The 13,112-nt window shown below is 35.7% G+C and overlaps 1 protein-coding gene across 6 annotated transcripts in view; it reads right to left on the bottom strand.

Moving 5' to 3' along the window:
• The window catches only part of LOC132104123 (plectin-like), an 85,977-nt gene that overhangs the window by 28,377 nt on the left and 44,488 nt on the right, over positions 1-13,112 (bottom strand). For 5 of the 6 annotated variants that reach the window (XM_059509355.1, XM_059509360.1, XM_059509361.1 and 2 more), the window contains exons 2-5: positions 6,338-6,399; positions 3,235-3,324; positions 1,613-1,690; positions 1,185-1,277 (exon numbers count right to left, since the gene is read on the bottom strand). In XM_059509355.1, coding sequence (XP_059365338.1) covers positions 1,185-1,277; positions 1,613-1,690; positions 3,235-3,324; positions 6,338-6,399 — 323 coding nt within the window. Of the gene's footprint in view, positions 1-1,184; positions 1,278-1,612; positions 1,691-3,234; positions 3,325-6,337; positions 6,400-8,959; positions 9,139-13,112 lie in introns of those variants that run through there. The other variant, XM_059509358.1, reaches the window with a different exon arrangement.

Below are 13,112 nucleotides of genomic sequence, written 5' to 3'. Positions count from 1 at the left end.
TCAGCAGATGCCAACTAAAGCTCTACCATGCAAAAAGGAAGCCATATGTGAACATGGTCCAGAAGCGCCGTCGTGTCCTATGGGCCAAGGCTCATTTAAAATGGACTATTTCAAAGTGGAATAGTGTTTTATGGTCAGACGAGTCCAAATTTGACAATCTTGTTGGAAATCACGGACGCCGTGTCCTCCGGGCTAAAGAGGAGGGAGACCTTCCAGCATGTTATCAGCGTTCAGTTCAAAAGCCAGCATCTCTGATGGTATGGGGGTGCATAAGTGCATACGGTATGGGCAGCTTGCATGTTTTGGAAGGCTCTGTGAATGCTGAAAGGTATATAAAGGTTTTAGAGCAACATATGCTTCCCTCCAAACAACGTCTATTTCAGGGAAGGCCTTGTTTATTTCAGCAGGACAATGCAAAACCACATACTGCAGCTATAACAACAGCATGGCTTCGTCGTAGAAGAGTCCGGGTGCTAACCTGGCCTGCCTGCAGTCCAGATCTTTCACCTATAGAGAACATTTGGTGCATCATTAAACGAAAAATACGTCAAAGACGACCACGAACTCTTCAGCAGCTGGAAATCTATATAAGGCAAGAATGGGACCAAATTCCAACAGCAAAACTCCAGCAACTCATAGCCTCAATGCCCAGACGTCTTCAAACTGTTTTGAAAAGAAAAGGAGATGCTATACCATGGTAAACATGCCCCGTCCCAACTATTTTGAGACCTGTAGCAGAAATCAAAATTGAAATGAGCTCATTTTGTGCATAAAATTGTAAACTTTCTCAGTTTAAACATTTGCTATGTTATCTATGTTCTATTGTGAATAAAATATTGGCTCATGTGATTTGAAAGTCTTTTAGTTTTCATTTTATTAAAATTTAAAAAACGTCCCAACTTTTCCGGAATTCGGTTTGTAGGTGGCCTGAGATTTATATTTGGTAAAATTATGAAAAGTGATCTCTACTGTATATCACTTATGCCAGATTAACCCTGTCACAAGTCTGCACAGATGTCTGTGTTGTTACAGCAATAGTAACAGCAAGTTGAGAGACTTGTGACATGTAGAAACCGTGAAAATGGAAACAAAATCTGTGAAGCAAAACCAAATGGAGCATATAAAGAACTAATTAGAATGTGTCTGCTCAGATCAAGTAAAGCACAACCAGTGCTACACCAGACCTGGAAGTGAAGGATGATGGTCCATATCAGCCCAAGGGTCAGTTTTGGATTTCCATCTGCAATGTCGTCATTTCTTATGTTTACCAGTTTCACCTGTCAAACAATGAGATCTGTGTTAACCAGTGAAATCTTATAAGACCAGGCTTTTCATCCAGGAGTCCACAGACCCCTGTGGGTCTGTAAAGATACTGCAAGAGGTAAATGAAATGGAAATATAAAACAAACAAACAAACAAAAAGAATGACTTTTCTAAACATCACCTCATGATCAATAATGCAATAATAGCCTTTCATTTTTTTAATAAAAAAATAGCTTTTTATATTTTTATTAATATTTTTCTATTTATTTTGTATTATATCCCTAATGCTGAATAGTAAAATTAATAAATAAATGAAATAATGGCTTATGAGGTGTTCGGTTCACTGTACCTGTCTATGTTTGAGGAAGTCCAGTGCGATCTGTACATTCTGTAGTTTGTGAAAGCGCATGCGGCCCTTCTCTCTGGGCTGAAAAAATAAATAAAATAAAAATTACATAATTACATTAACTAAGCAAACACAACAATGACTAAAGTAGGGATGCCCTAATACAGAAATATTACAATAATGTCTCGTCCATTTTGTAAAAATACACTAAATGAGACCAGAAGGTGAAACAGAACATCCAAGCACTTTTTAAATGCATAGAAAAAAATTGACATTTAATTGGACATTTCTGATATCAACCTACACAGGAAATGTAAAAAAAAAAAAAAAAAAAAAATTATTATGGTCAGTCACAGAACAAATTCACTGTTTCTTTATTTCACTATTCTTTGCACATTTATTGAAAAAAATAAACAACTGAAAGACAAATGCATTGTACAAGAATACCAGCTATCTCCCAGTTTCATTAACTATAATCCATTACCTGAATCCAAATACACCACTATGTCAAAATGTGGACAAAATGCATCAGCACACAATAAGAACATGCAATGATAATTGACAATCAGTCATCACAATTAATAGCCAATCAAAAGCTAAGCTGTCCTATGAGCCAGGCTCTTACTGGCATGCAGTGCATGATGTCACTAAGGATTTCAAAGGATCCCATGTCTGCAAACATGAGAAGACATGAATCAATGCATAACTAAAATGAATGTTGAATACTAAACTAACATACATGGTTAATGATTCCCTAGACAGTGAATGCAGTACATTCTGTCATCGCAAACATTTGAATATCCACCCTGTCTTATACAAATAGTAGCATAATCTATTTACATTTTAAATTGAATATTTTCGTAGACGTGGGGGGAGGACAGCACTGTGAACAAGCGACATGAAAAAGGAAGTGACATCATGCACAACACATTTCCCCTGGCAGTGACACATGCCACGCCCCTTACCGGGGAGGCGAGCCGGAAATTTTCAGACCCAACTCACCAACCGCGAATTCCTGCCAACGTCTCGCTCCCTCGACTACCACAGCAAGAGCATCGCAAGATAAAAGCAAAGGCAAAGGGGTCAGGTCAGGGCAGAGGTGAGCAAACAGGAAGTTGAAAAAGGAATGGTCAAGAGGGTCAAACCGGTGCAGAGTTGAAACTGAGGCAGAAAATGTCAGATTGTTAATGTGTTAAAAGAGTGAGATGCAATGCAAAAGAGACACAGTCACAGCAGAAGTCATAAGGATGGGGAAATGTGAGGAGACATTCGTTCCTACCAAAACATTTCTGTATGTGTGGTTACCTCCACTGCTCATACAGATCTGAATGCCACGTGTCAACCACTGACGCATGCAAAACAAATCTGAGGGACACGACTTTGAGGGTGTTAAACTACATACCTATCCAATCAGATGCAGATTTCAAGGGGAAAATTATTTAACACAAACTATAAGGTCTATAAAGCAAAGGAGGACATAGGAAGAGGAGGGGCTTATATTAAAAGAGCAGATCCAGGTAGTGAGAGTGAGCCTTGCAAAAGCAGAACTTTAGATTGATGTTTGGAACTAGGTTTTGAATTGGGTTGTGGATGGAAAATCCGATCCCAAATTAGCATGAACTTACCAGTGTCTCTCCAGACAGCACCTCCAGCAGCGAGATGAGGCTGTGTCCATCTCTGAGATCCTCGTACAGGTCTGTGATGTGTCGCTGGGCCTGAATAAGATAGTAAATCATCATTACTAATTATGAAAACTGTGGAAGACTACATGTTTAAGAAAATATTATGCTATTTAATACCACAGTTCTTTGCAATAATTGAGTATAATAGATTAAATCAAAGCTGTTCTTTTGAACTCTATATTCATTTAAAAAAAGGAAAAAAATGATTCACGGTTCCATGAAAACATTAAGCATTAATAATTAGAAGAAGAAATGTTTCTTGAGCCCCAAATCAGCATATTAGAATGATGACACTGATGACTGAAGAAATGGCTACTAAAACAGATTTGCCATCACAGGAATAAAATATTTGAAAATGGAAAACAGTTATTTTAAACTGTAATAATATTTCTCCAAATTAAATGCAGCCTTGGGAAGCATAATAATCTTTTTAAACGATTGAATGGTGGTGTATTTAAAATAATTTATGTCCATATTTTAGCTACCTAGATAAAGACTTTAAATATTTTTTTTGTTGGTATTTTATAATGCCCATCTGACTTTTTCCGTTCTTAGTTTGTTGTGCATCCATTTTCTTCACTTGAGTTCAGATATTTAGAGGTCTTAGTGACTAAAACAGAGATTCCCTACAAAAAAGGGTTCTGAAACCCCCAAAAAATCCTGTTTTGTAAGCATTAAACCTACAAACAGAGCAGTTTTGCTGTGGAAATTATAGGCAAAGGTAATTTGAAATGGCTTTCCTCACCAAAAAAAACAACAAAACAAACCTTTCACAGAGCAGTTTAAAACATGAGAATTAACATCAAAGATTTATTAAAAACCACTATGGGATTTTAATAATTACAAAAAATGTTTCAGAAAAGTGAAGTTAATTGGTTATATGCAATTTAAACCATACATTAGTTTGTGGGCCACATTATCTAATGATACTCTGTTTCCTGTTGACAAAGAAAAATAGCTGGGGGCTAAAACAGTAAACAGAGAAAGTACTAAAGGGGACACAGAACCAGGTGTTAACACATCTTAAGTGTTAGATTCTTAGAAAACTGCATTTCATGCAAGGAAGTCAGGAGAGGGTGTATGTTAGCTCTAGGTGCAGATGTAGGAAGCTACAGTACAGTGCATGTGAAACCCATGCAGGTAATAACAGAAGTCATTCTGCAAAGGTGTGATCACAGACACCACCTACCTCTGCCTTCCAGTGCTGACAGAGAAAGATGGAGGAAAGGATGGAACATGGAGAGATTAAAAAGAGAAAGGTTGGAACAGATGGGATATACAATGAGAACGCTATGACAGAAAGACAGTGAAATGAACACAGGTGACACATACAGTTTGTATGTAGGGGTGAATATATATATATGAATATATATATGAATATATATGTCTACTGATAACAGAAACCGTTATTAATATACTTGTTCAGTTTTAATATTCAAACATGAAGCAACAAATCAAATATGACAGAGCACAACACACATGGAGCAAAGCATCAATACTAAACTGTCTTTGTATTTAATTCAAATCTATTAAGTCAAAAATAGCAATGAAACATCATTAACACATCTGCTGAAACCATCATTTTGGCAACTCATTCTTAATAAATCTTCTTAATCTTTAAGGCTGCTCCTCTCTGTGCGCAGTTTGAAAGGAGAGACGGTAAGGCTTTGCTGGCGTTCAGGTTTCCATCTCTAACAGCTGCATCCAGATGAGAAGGATTTCCTTACAGCACACAAACAACCCACAGCAAAGCCTCTGAATTCACTGGATCTGACCTGCAGGCCACTGAATAAACCCTTCATCTCCTCGGAGGAACGAAAATCAGTCTAACACAATCCAAAAACTAACAGAGCTTTAAAAGAAAAGCACTGCTTATAAAAAATAAAAAACTTGAATAACTACGTCATAATGTAATATTAATTTATCAATTCGATTTACCTTGATAGATAATTTAAAGAGCCTTTAGATTTTAAAAAGATATTTGTACATGTGCAAGAGTGAAATACTTTCTACCTATATTCTTAATAAGTTACATATTCTTGTACGTTTTTTTTCTTTTCATTTTGCTTTAGGTTGGATAACATAAAACCAGCTAAGGAGAACATCAGGATTTTATATTCAATATTATATATATATATATATATATATTCACACCTTTGCCTTGACTTCACTGCAGTCATGCAGTGTCAATTAAAAGAAATTAAAAGAATTTAACAGTAAAAACACAAATATTGTTTTAGTAGCATTTCAATGAATGAGGTCATAAAAGCTGAATCTAAAATAATTATAAAAGACTTTGAAAATGTTTTTTTGAAATAGTTTAAGATGGAGTTTAGCATAACATCTCAGGATTTGCCACAGTTAACTGCAGCATCACTTTTGTTGCTTTATTTTGTGTGTGTGTGATTTTAAATCTTTAGATTGTAGAAACACTTTCTTTTCAAACTGGCACAACTGTTTGTGAAAAGTGGTGCCTGTGGGCCAGACTGTTGGATGATATCCAAGCGGTACCAAGAAAACAATCTGTTTCTTTGGGGATATAAAATGAGACCAGAAGTTGATGACTCATCCTCACATACTCATAAATAAATAAACAGCACCTTTCAGCAGTGCAGTGTACTGGGTGTGTACAGGATGATTATTCAGCTACTCCACAGCAGTAGCAGTTACACACACTCACCATATGTTTTTACATATAGACAAACAAACAAAACTAATGTCTGTTCCTCCCATTCTCTCTCACACACTCCTATCATTTTCACACTTAAAGTGTCATAAACTGTTATTTTCCCTGTAATGACAGACAAATAACTATGTTCTCTGAGCAGTGTGCTAAGAGTTTCCAATTAAGCGGCTGTCACCACAGTCATTTGTAGGTACTGCACAAGTCTTCTACAAAACAAGTCCGTGAGATAATGGATTGACAAAGTGGCCATCGGTGAAGGGCAAAACAAATATACTGTATACATGACTCTCTTTGAATGTGTGAAAACATAGAATAACTGTGTATACTTTGAATTCTCTTTATTTGTGTGAATTATAATACCTTCATCAGATGCTTGTTCACCCATTTTGTGAAGGTCTTTTTCTGGACTCGATCTCGTTCATCTGTAGAACACAAAAAGACACAATTTTTAGTTAAATTAAATCAAATCTGAGAGATGCACTGGAAACCAGTGAATGTTATACAACATTCTAATGGAAACTTCTGAACAGACCAATAGTTATCTTCGGAATTAGCATAGGTTTTTCATCATATTTGCTTTTGATCAAAATATTAGCATGTGATCTTTTATTTTAAACTAATACTTTTACTTTTATTCACAAAGGATGCTTTATAGACTTACATTTTTTAAATTATGGTTTCAGTTGCGTTCAACATTGATAATAATAAGAAATGTTTATTTAGCAGCAAATTAGCATATTAGAATGATTTCTGAATGATCATGTGAGTGACGATTGCTGAAAATTCGTCTTTGCATAACAGGAATAAATAACATTTTAAAATATATTAGTATAAAAAGCAGTTATTTTGAATGTTAATAATATTTTACAATAATACTATTTTTACTGTATTTTGATTCAATCAAGGCAGCCTTGGTGAGCCCTTTAAATCCATAAAAATATTGTACCAACCCAATATTTTAAACAACAGTATACGTTATGAAGCATAATTAAAATGCCTATTAAAAACAGTCTTCTCAATGGTATTTATCATGACCCAAAATTGTGCACTGTGATTGGGTGGGCTCATATTATGAACATCCTGTGCATATCTATCTACTATCTATCTACTCATCTGAGCACCTAGAAAACATTCCACAGGTGAACTGACTGGCTGACTTTAACTCTTTACACTGTAGTTAAGTGACTTAATTTGAAAGTTTTTCAGTTCTTAGTTTGTGCGTCCATTTTCTTCACTTGAGTTCAGATATTTGCAGGTCTTCGTGACTAAACCAGAGAATCCCTAATGACAAAAAAAGAAAGATGACTTGAATCTAGATGCTTCTGAAAAAAACATGACCGACTCTTTTACTGGCACAGTTTTACTGTTGCATTTGCTCCTCGATTTGTTCAGAAGCTTTCAATTGTTCCACATTTACCTTTACTTTCATCTTGAATTACCATCAACAATGTCACCAAACATTTATGTGGAAACTCGCTTAAAGGGGTGCTTAAGGAGTGCAGTGTTCCAGAAGTACTACTACCTGAACTTAATGGGATTTACAATGATCTCGTAAAATGTAAAACAACTAATATAAGAGAGTGATTCAAGAAATTCCGTATAAATGGCACTTTCAGGTCCCATTCTGACTTTGAGATGATAGCACACTTGAGCTAGCATGAAAGAGAATAGATAAGAATTCAAGTGGAGCAGTAGTTAAAGAACACTTGGAGAAGAACACAGGAAGCACATCAGCTCCTCATCACAAGATGAACCACTAAGCCTGAAGAGATTTCTGATGACCTGCAAAGTTCCGTTTTCATCACCATTTCATCAAGATGCAGGAAAGCTAGTTGTAACAAAACAACTGCAGGGAACTGGATGCATGTTGTTGTTCTGTCATTCGGTTGCCATGGCAGCCACGCCAGTTGGCATCACCACCACATCACTTCCTGTTTCTTAAACCTCGTGCTGTCATGAAAACCAATTCCTGTGATAGGATAGTGACTCATTGTATGAAGTATTTTATGAAACGACAAACATTTATCTAGTCAGCTAAAAACTGGGTAATCTTATATTGCAGTTTTACATAGCAAACAGCATAAAACGCATAAACACACATCATTTTCTAACACAAACTTCAGAAGCATGTGGAGACATGAAATGACAAGATGATGCATCTGTTTACTGAGCATCTCTTTAAGACACAGTAATGATTTCTATCAGAAAGCTGATCTCAGAACAGCTCTAAGACTACCTGAATGGTTGCACAGGTCAAAGGCCGGATAAAAGGGGCACTTAAAATTCCAAGCAAAACATCAACAGACCTCTACAGCCTCATAATGAAAAGGTAACGCCTATCAGTATATCTTGGGCCACCATAAAAGCCTAGCTAATGTTCCATGCCACAGAACCAAAGGTTTTCATGGTCTGACAAAGAGCATAGCATAGGAAAGCTTTAGGGAACAGAGTTTTAGTGCATGAAGCAATGTTTCAGTGTAAATTATAGTTAAAAATCTAGAACATTTACAATGTTTAAACTGTGCTGTACCAAAAACATGACCTCTTTTCCAACATGCCATGCATGTGCACACAGGACCACAACCCAGATTTGGGATCCGCCTTTGCAATGGCCCCTCCCTTTGAAGCCCCAAAACTTCCAGTTGACATATTAAACTTATTATTATTGGTTGGAAGTTTACAAATTAATTTCACCTGTCCAGAAAGGGCCAATTATGATGCAGAATGATATCTTGACTGCATAATTGATTGCAGAACATAACAAAAGAAGCCCAAAATATGTGCCAAAAAATACAATAATAAAGCAACATAATTTTTTTTTTAAAAACCTAAATCCAAAAAAGACACATTAATAATGCATATTTTACATCATACTTAAGAACTTATCAATAAATATTGTAGAAAGATTAAATAGGATATCAAAAAAAGATTTAATGTCTAATAGCTAATATTAAGTATTCAAACTGAGAATTTCCTCTGTACCTTTTCTTTCATCCATGGCCCTCAGCATCCCCTGGTAATAACCTTCATCTGTGAAGACAACATCACTGCCAACACTGTCTGTGGAGTATGTTCTGTAACCTTGATATACAGCCATTCCTGTACTTCTGTTCTTGCTGCAAAACCAAAGTTTCAACCACCTGAATGGTTTCTTTTCACTCGGTCTGCTGTTTCAGAAAGCAAAAGAGAAGATCCATGCAGGCGAGTGGGTGTGTTCCAAGCCAGCTCTTTTCGCCCTCCCTTTTCTCACTTTTCTTCCCCTCGAGTTCTGTTCCCCTCTCTACCTCTTTCTTCTTTTTTCCCACTTCTTGATAAATACCTGCCTTTAGGCTATAAATTCAAAAGTAGCTCTCATTCTGAAGGGGGTTCTCTAATTTTGTGGTTGGAAAAAGTGTGAAAACGCACTCTAAAAAAATAAAAATAAAAACCCTTGTGGCAGACCACATGTTGACGGTGTACATGAACAATGAGAAAGTCAGTAAAAAATAAAAACCACAACAATAATATTTTTTAAATATAAGTATTACTTCTACTCAAAGCCACACATTTTTTGCATACTTTGAAAATGGTTAACTATCACCGCAGCTCACATCTGCAAATACCCTATAACAAGGGAAGCAGCTGTCCTGGGAATGTGACCACTGAAAATAAGTCTGAAAACGGCACACACCACACTAACACGTGTCCTAAGTAATTCGTCTGTCCACACTGAAAGCGAAATGTCACCACAAAGTGACCAAACTGCCATCAAACTGCAATAACATTGCATTATGGGCGGAGTTACTCCATGTGACAGAGTAGGAATAGAACCTTATCAACTTTTTGACTTTGCCATGGTCCTGTGGCTGGTTAGGATAAAACCTTTACATACTGTAGAATGAGCAACTTGTTTTACTGTAGAAGCTAATATGGTAGCATGCAATGGAAATGAGCCACCATCTAAATCACCAGGGAGAAATATCAGAACTAGGGTCTGTTTCCATCTGGGTATTCCATCTGGGGTGGGAGGAAGGATTTGGTGTTCCACCAACCAGGAAATCCCACTCATGAGGGAAAATGTGTCTAATTTCAGGAGTCACACAGAAAGGCTCTTGTAGTCTCAAGTAGGAGGTTCAGATTTTCAGTGTCAGGAGTTGCTGCTGTTCTTTGATTGATGTAGACAGACACAACAAATATATTATTTCATGAAGTCCTGCCAAAGTCACCGCAGACAGACAAAAATAAGGCTGAACACAAGTGAACCCATGTGCATGTGTGCTTGCAGTAAATGTATCTCTATCGGTCTCTCTTGCCCCAAACAACAGACAATTTTATCAGATGAACAAAATGACAAGCGAAATGTGAATAACTAGTCTCTTGAAGTGTGTGTGTGTGTGTGTGTGTGTGTGTGTGTGTGTGAGAATATTTGAGACCACTGGAAGGAGTGAGAGTGGTCATAGTATTCCTGAGTGCACATGTGTGACTGGTTCTCCCTAACTTCAAAGACAATCCATCTCTCTCTATCTTGGACAGGATGGCAAATGGATAGCGGGTACTGTAGGAATGGAGGATTCTTTGTATTGCAGCTTGGGGCCGCCGCCTGTTTGGGCTTGAGCTGGAAGACTTGCTGCTGTCACATTTCTGATTGGAGACAGCGCTAGCAAAAGCCACTAGCAATGTTTTATTCTGTTTACAGCTGCGTAATGAAAATCAGATGAGAAAAAAAAAATGAAATGTAAAGATAGATCTGCACACAGGAAAAAACAATGAGATCTGTGCAGTCTGATTAAAATCTTAAGAGTCAGATCTTTAAAAGAATCCTTCACAAACTTCCACGTTATCTGTCGGATTAATTTTGATGAATGAACTAAACTGACATCTGACCCACTGAACTGAATCTGAAGTTGTCATTACTTTTCTTGTGTTCCACTAGAAATAAATCAAAAAACTATTACTGTATATTTAAGGTTTGTGAGAATTCGAATTGTATCAGTGTAATGACTATATGAAAATTTAGTTAGAGATCAATAAAATGTAAGATACATATTTAGTGCAATTACTAAAATTTTTAACCGTAAAAATATTTTACCTTGCCTTACATGGCCTTTATATGTTAAATAACTACTAAACATTCAGGAAACCTTTAGACATATGAACCTTTTTTAATAAAAGTATTTTAGAGTCAATTGAAAGGAATTTGTCCTCTGATTAATTCCTTAGCCCTTATGCAAGTCAGACAATATATCAGGGGTAAGAAAATAAGAACAGGTACCAGATATATTTGACCTCAGGCATCATAAGTTAAGTACTAAGAGCACTATAACAAAACACAGACCAGATACTCATTTATTCCTTAATACAAACACGCCAATCACATGAGGCAAATCCTTCAGCTTATGAGTGTGCTGTGGAGATGTAAAGAGGAAAAGGGCACAGAGTGCAACATTTTGACGGTTTTACAAATAGTGCCAGATTCTGCAGACATTGAACTTTTACTTTCTCTGTCTTTGGGTCAAACAGTACAATGATTACTTAAGATATTCATTCATTTCTATACTAAAGAACATCTCTGAGTAAATAAAACTCTTAATAAATGAAAAAATAATAATAATACAACAATAATAATAATAATAATAATAATAATAATAATATACAATGAAATAAAAATAAATAATATATACAATAAAAATAAATAATATATACAATGAAAAACTTCCAATTGCACACGTGCAATTTTTTTTAATTAATTGAAAAAAAAAGGAAAAAAAAAATATATATATATATATATACTTTTTCAATTAATTAAAAAAAATTGCACGTGTGCAATTGGAAGTTTTCATTGGCCATAATAACCATATTATGCTCCATAAAATCCTATAAATATAAAATCTTGATCTACGGCAACCTGTAAACAAAAAGATAAAATAAAATGTCATTTTAATTCAATTAATAATACAAACAAATGCTATTAGTAATATTGCTAATTACATTAATAATTACATTTTATAAAATTATATATCGTACACATATTCAAATGGGATTGATTTGTTAGTTATTTTTTTGTGCATCTACATCTTCTTAATAAAAAATAAATAAATACTTTCTCTAAAAAACAATTCTTTACAGTTCAAATGCAATTATTTTAGCTGAAAAAGCATGCAGGAATGTTTTGTGACCGATTCAGAGGGAGCTCTGAAATCTTCCGTAGCCCCAAACTGTCAATCACACATTCCTGCAGCTTAAGCACCTACTATGAACATACATTCAGGCAGTAATTCATCAGACACATAACACCACTGCTCCTTACAATGACTTACAATAGCTCTTAAGACAGGTTCACATCAACGACCACTCCTCCAACAGCCAGTCAGACTTGTGAGAACATGTACTAGATCATTCTTAAACAAGAATGAAACACCAGCAAAAGATGTTCTGTTCCACCTTCCCTCGTATACTCACATTTACACTTATGTGAAAGACCCTGGTTTATGGTGTAAAAATAGTCTGGAAAACTATTTTTTAAAACAGAATACTTGTGAATTTTTTTCCAAATAATCTTATTGGACAGATTTTAGAGAAGGGTGGGGGGAAAAGTGTTAAATACAAATAGCATTGCTTTGGTAACTGGAACAGCATGGAAATAAATACTTTAGGAAAAAGGTTTGTGGAGCCTAACTAAATGTCTCCCTCTTGTGGTCACTATTCCAGTTGGATAGCGCAAAAAGAATCAAACCGCTTTATCACTTAATTAATGAAAGACAAGGACCATCATTCATAAATCATTTCTGCGCATATATCTTTGTACACTGATGTTCCTCACAGCTGGCCATGTCAAAACGTTTTCCGGCAGTCACTTAGTTTCTGTTGAAAATGAAAGCTGACTAAGTTACTGAGGCAACAGACCCAAACATACAGAAGCTGTGAGCTAGAAACAACCCGCCAATATTTTCAGAGTCATTGCGGTTTGGTTCCAGTGAGGCGCACTTTTCCAAAAGCAGAGGAGATGCTGAGATGCAATTTTTCCTCTAACAATACTCACATATTTATAGTTAGTGAAACAGCTCTATATACTTGTGTTTATTATATAAAGACAAACAAGTCGTAATTTGTATTTATAGTTTTTAATTATTTAAATTATGTATATAGCCTAGGCCTA

This window comes from Carassius carassius, chromosome 25 (genome assembly GCF_963082965.1).
Source record: "Carassius carassius chromosome 25, fCarCar2.1, whole genome shotgun sequence".
Classification (NCBI taxonomy): domain Eukaryota; kingdom Metazoa; phylum Chordata; class Actinopteri; order Cypriniformes; family Cyprinidae; genus Carassius; species Carassius carassius.
Note: the sequence above shows the minus strand (reverse complement) of the source record. Positions and strands in the feature narration are given on the sequence as shown.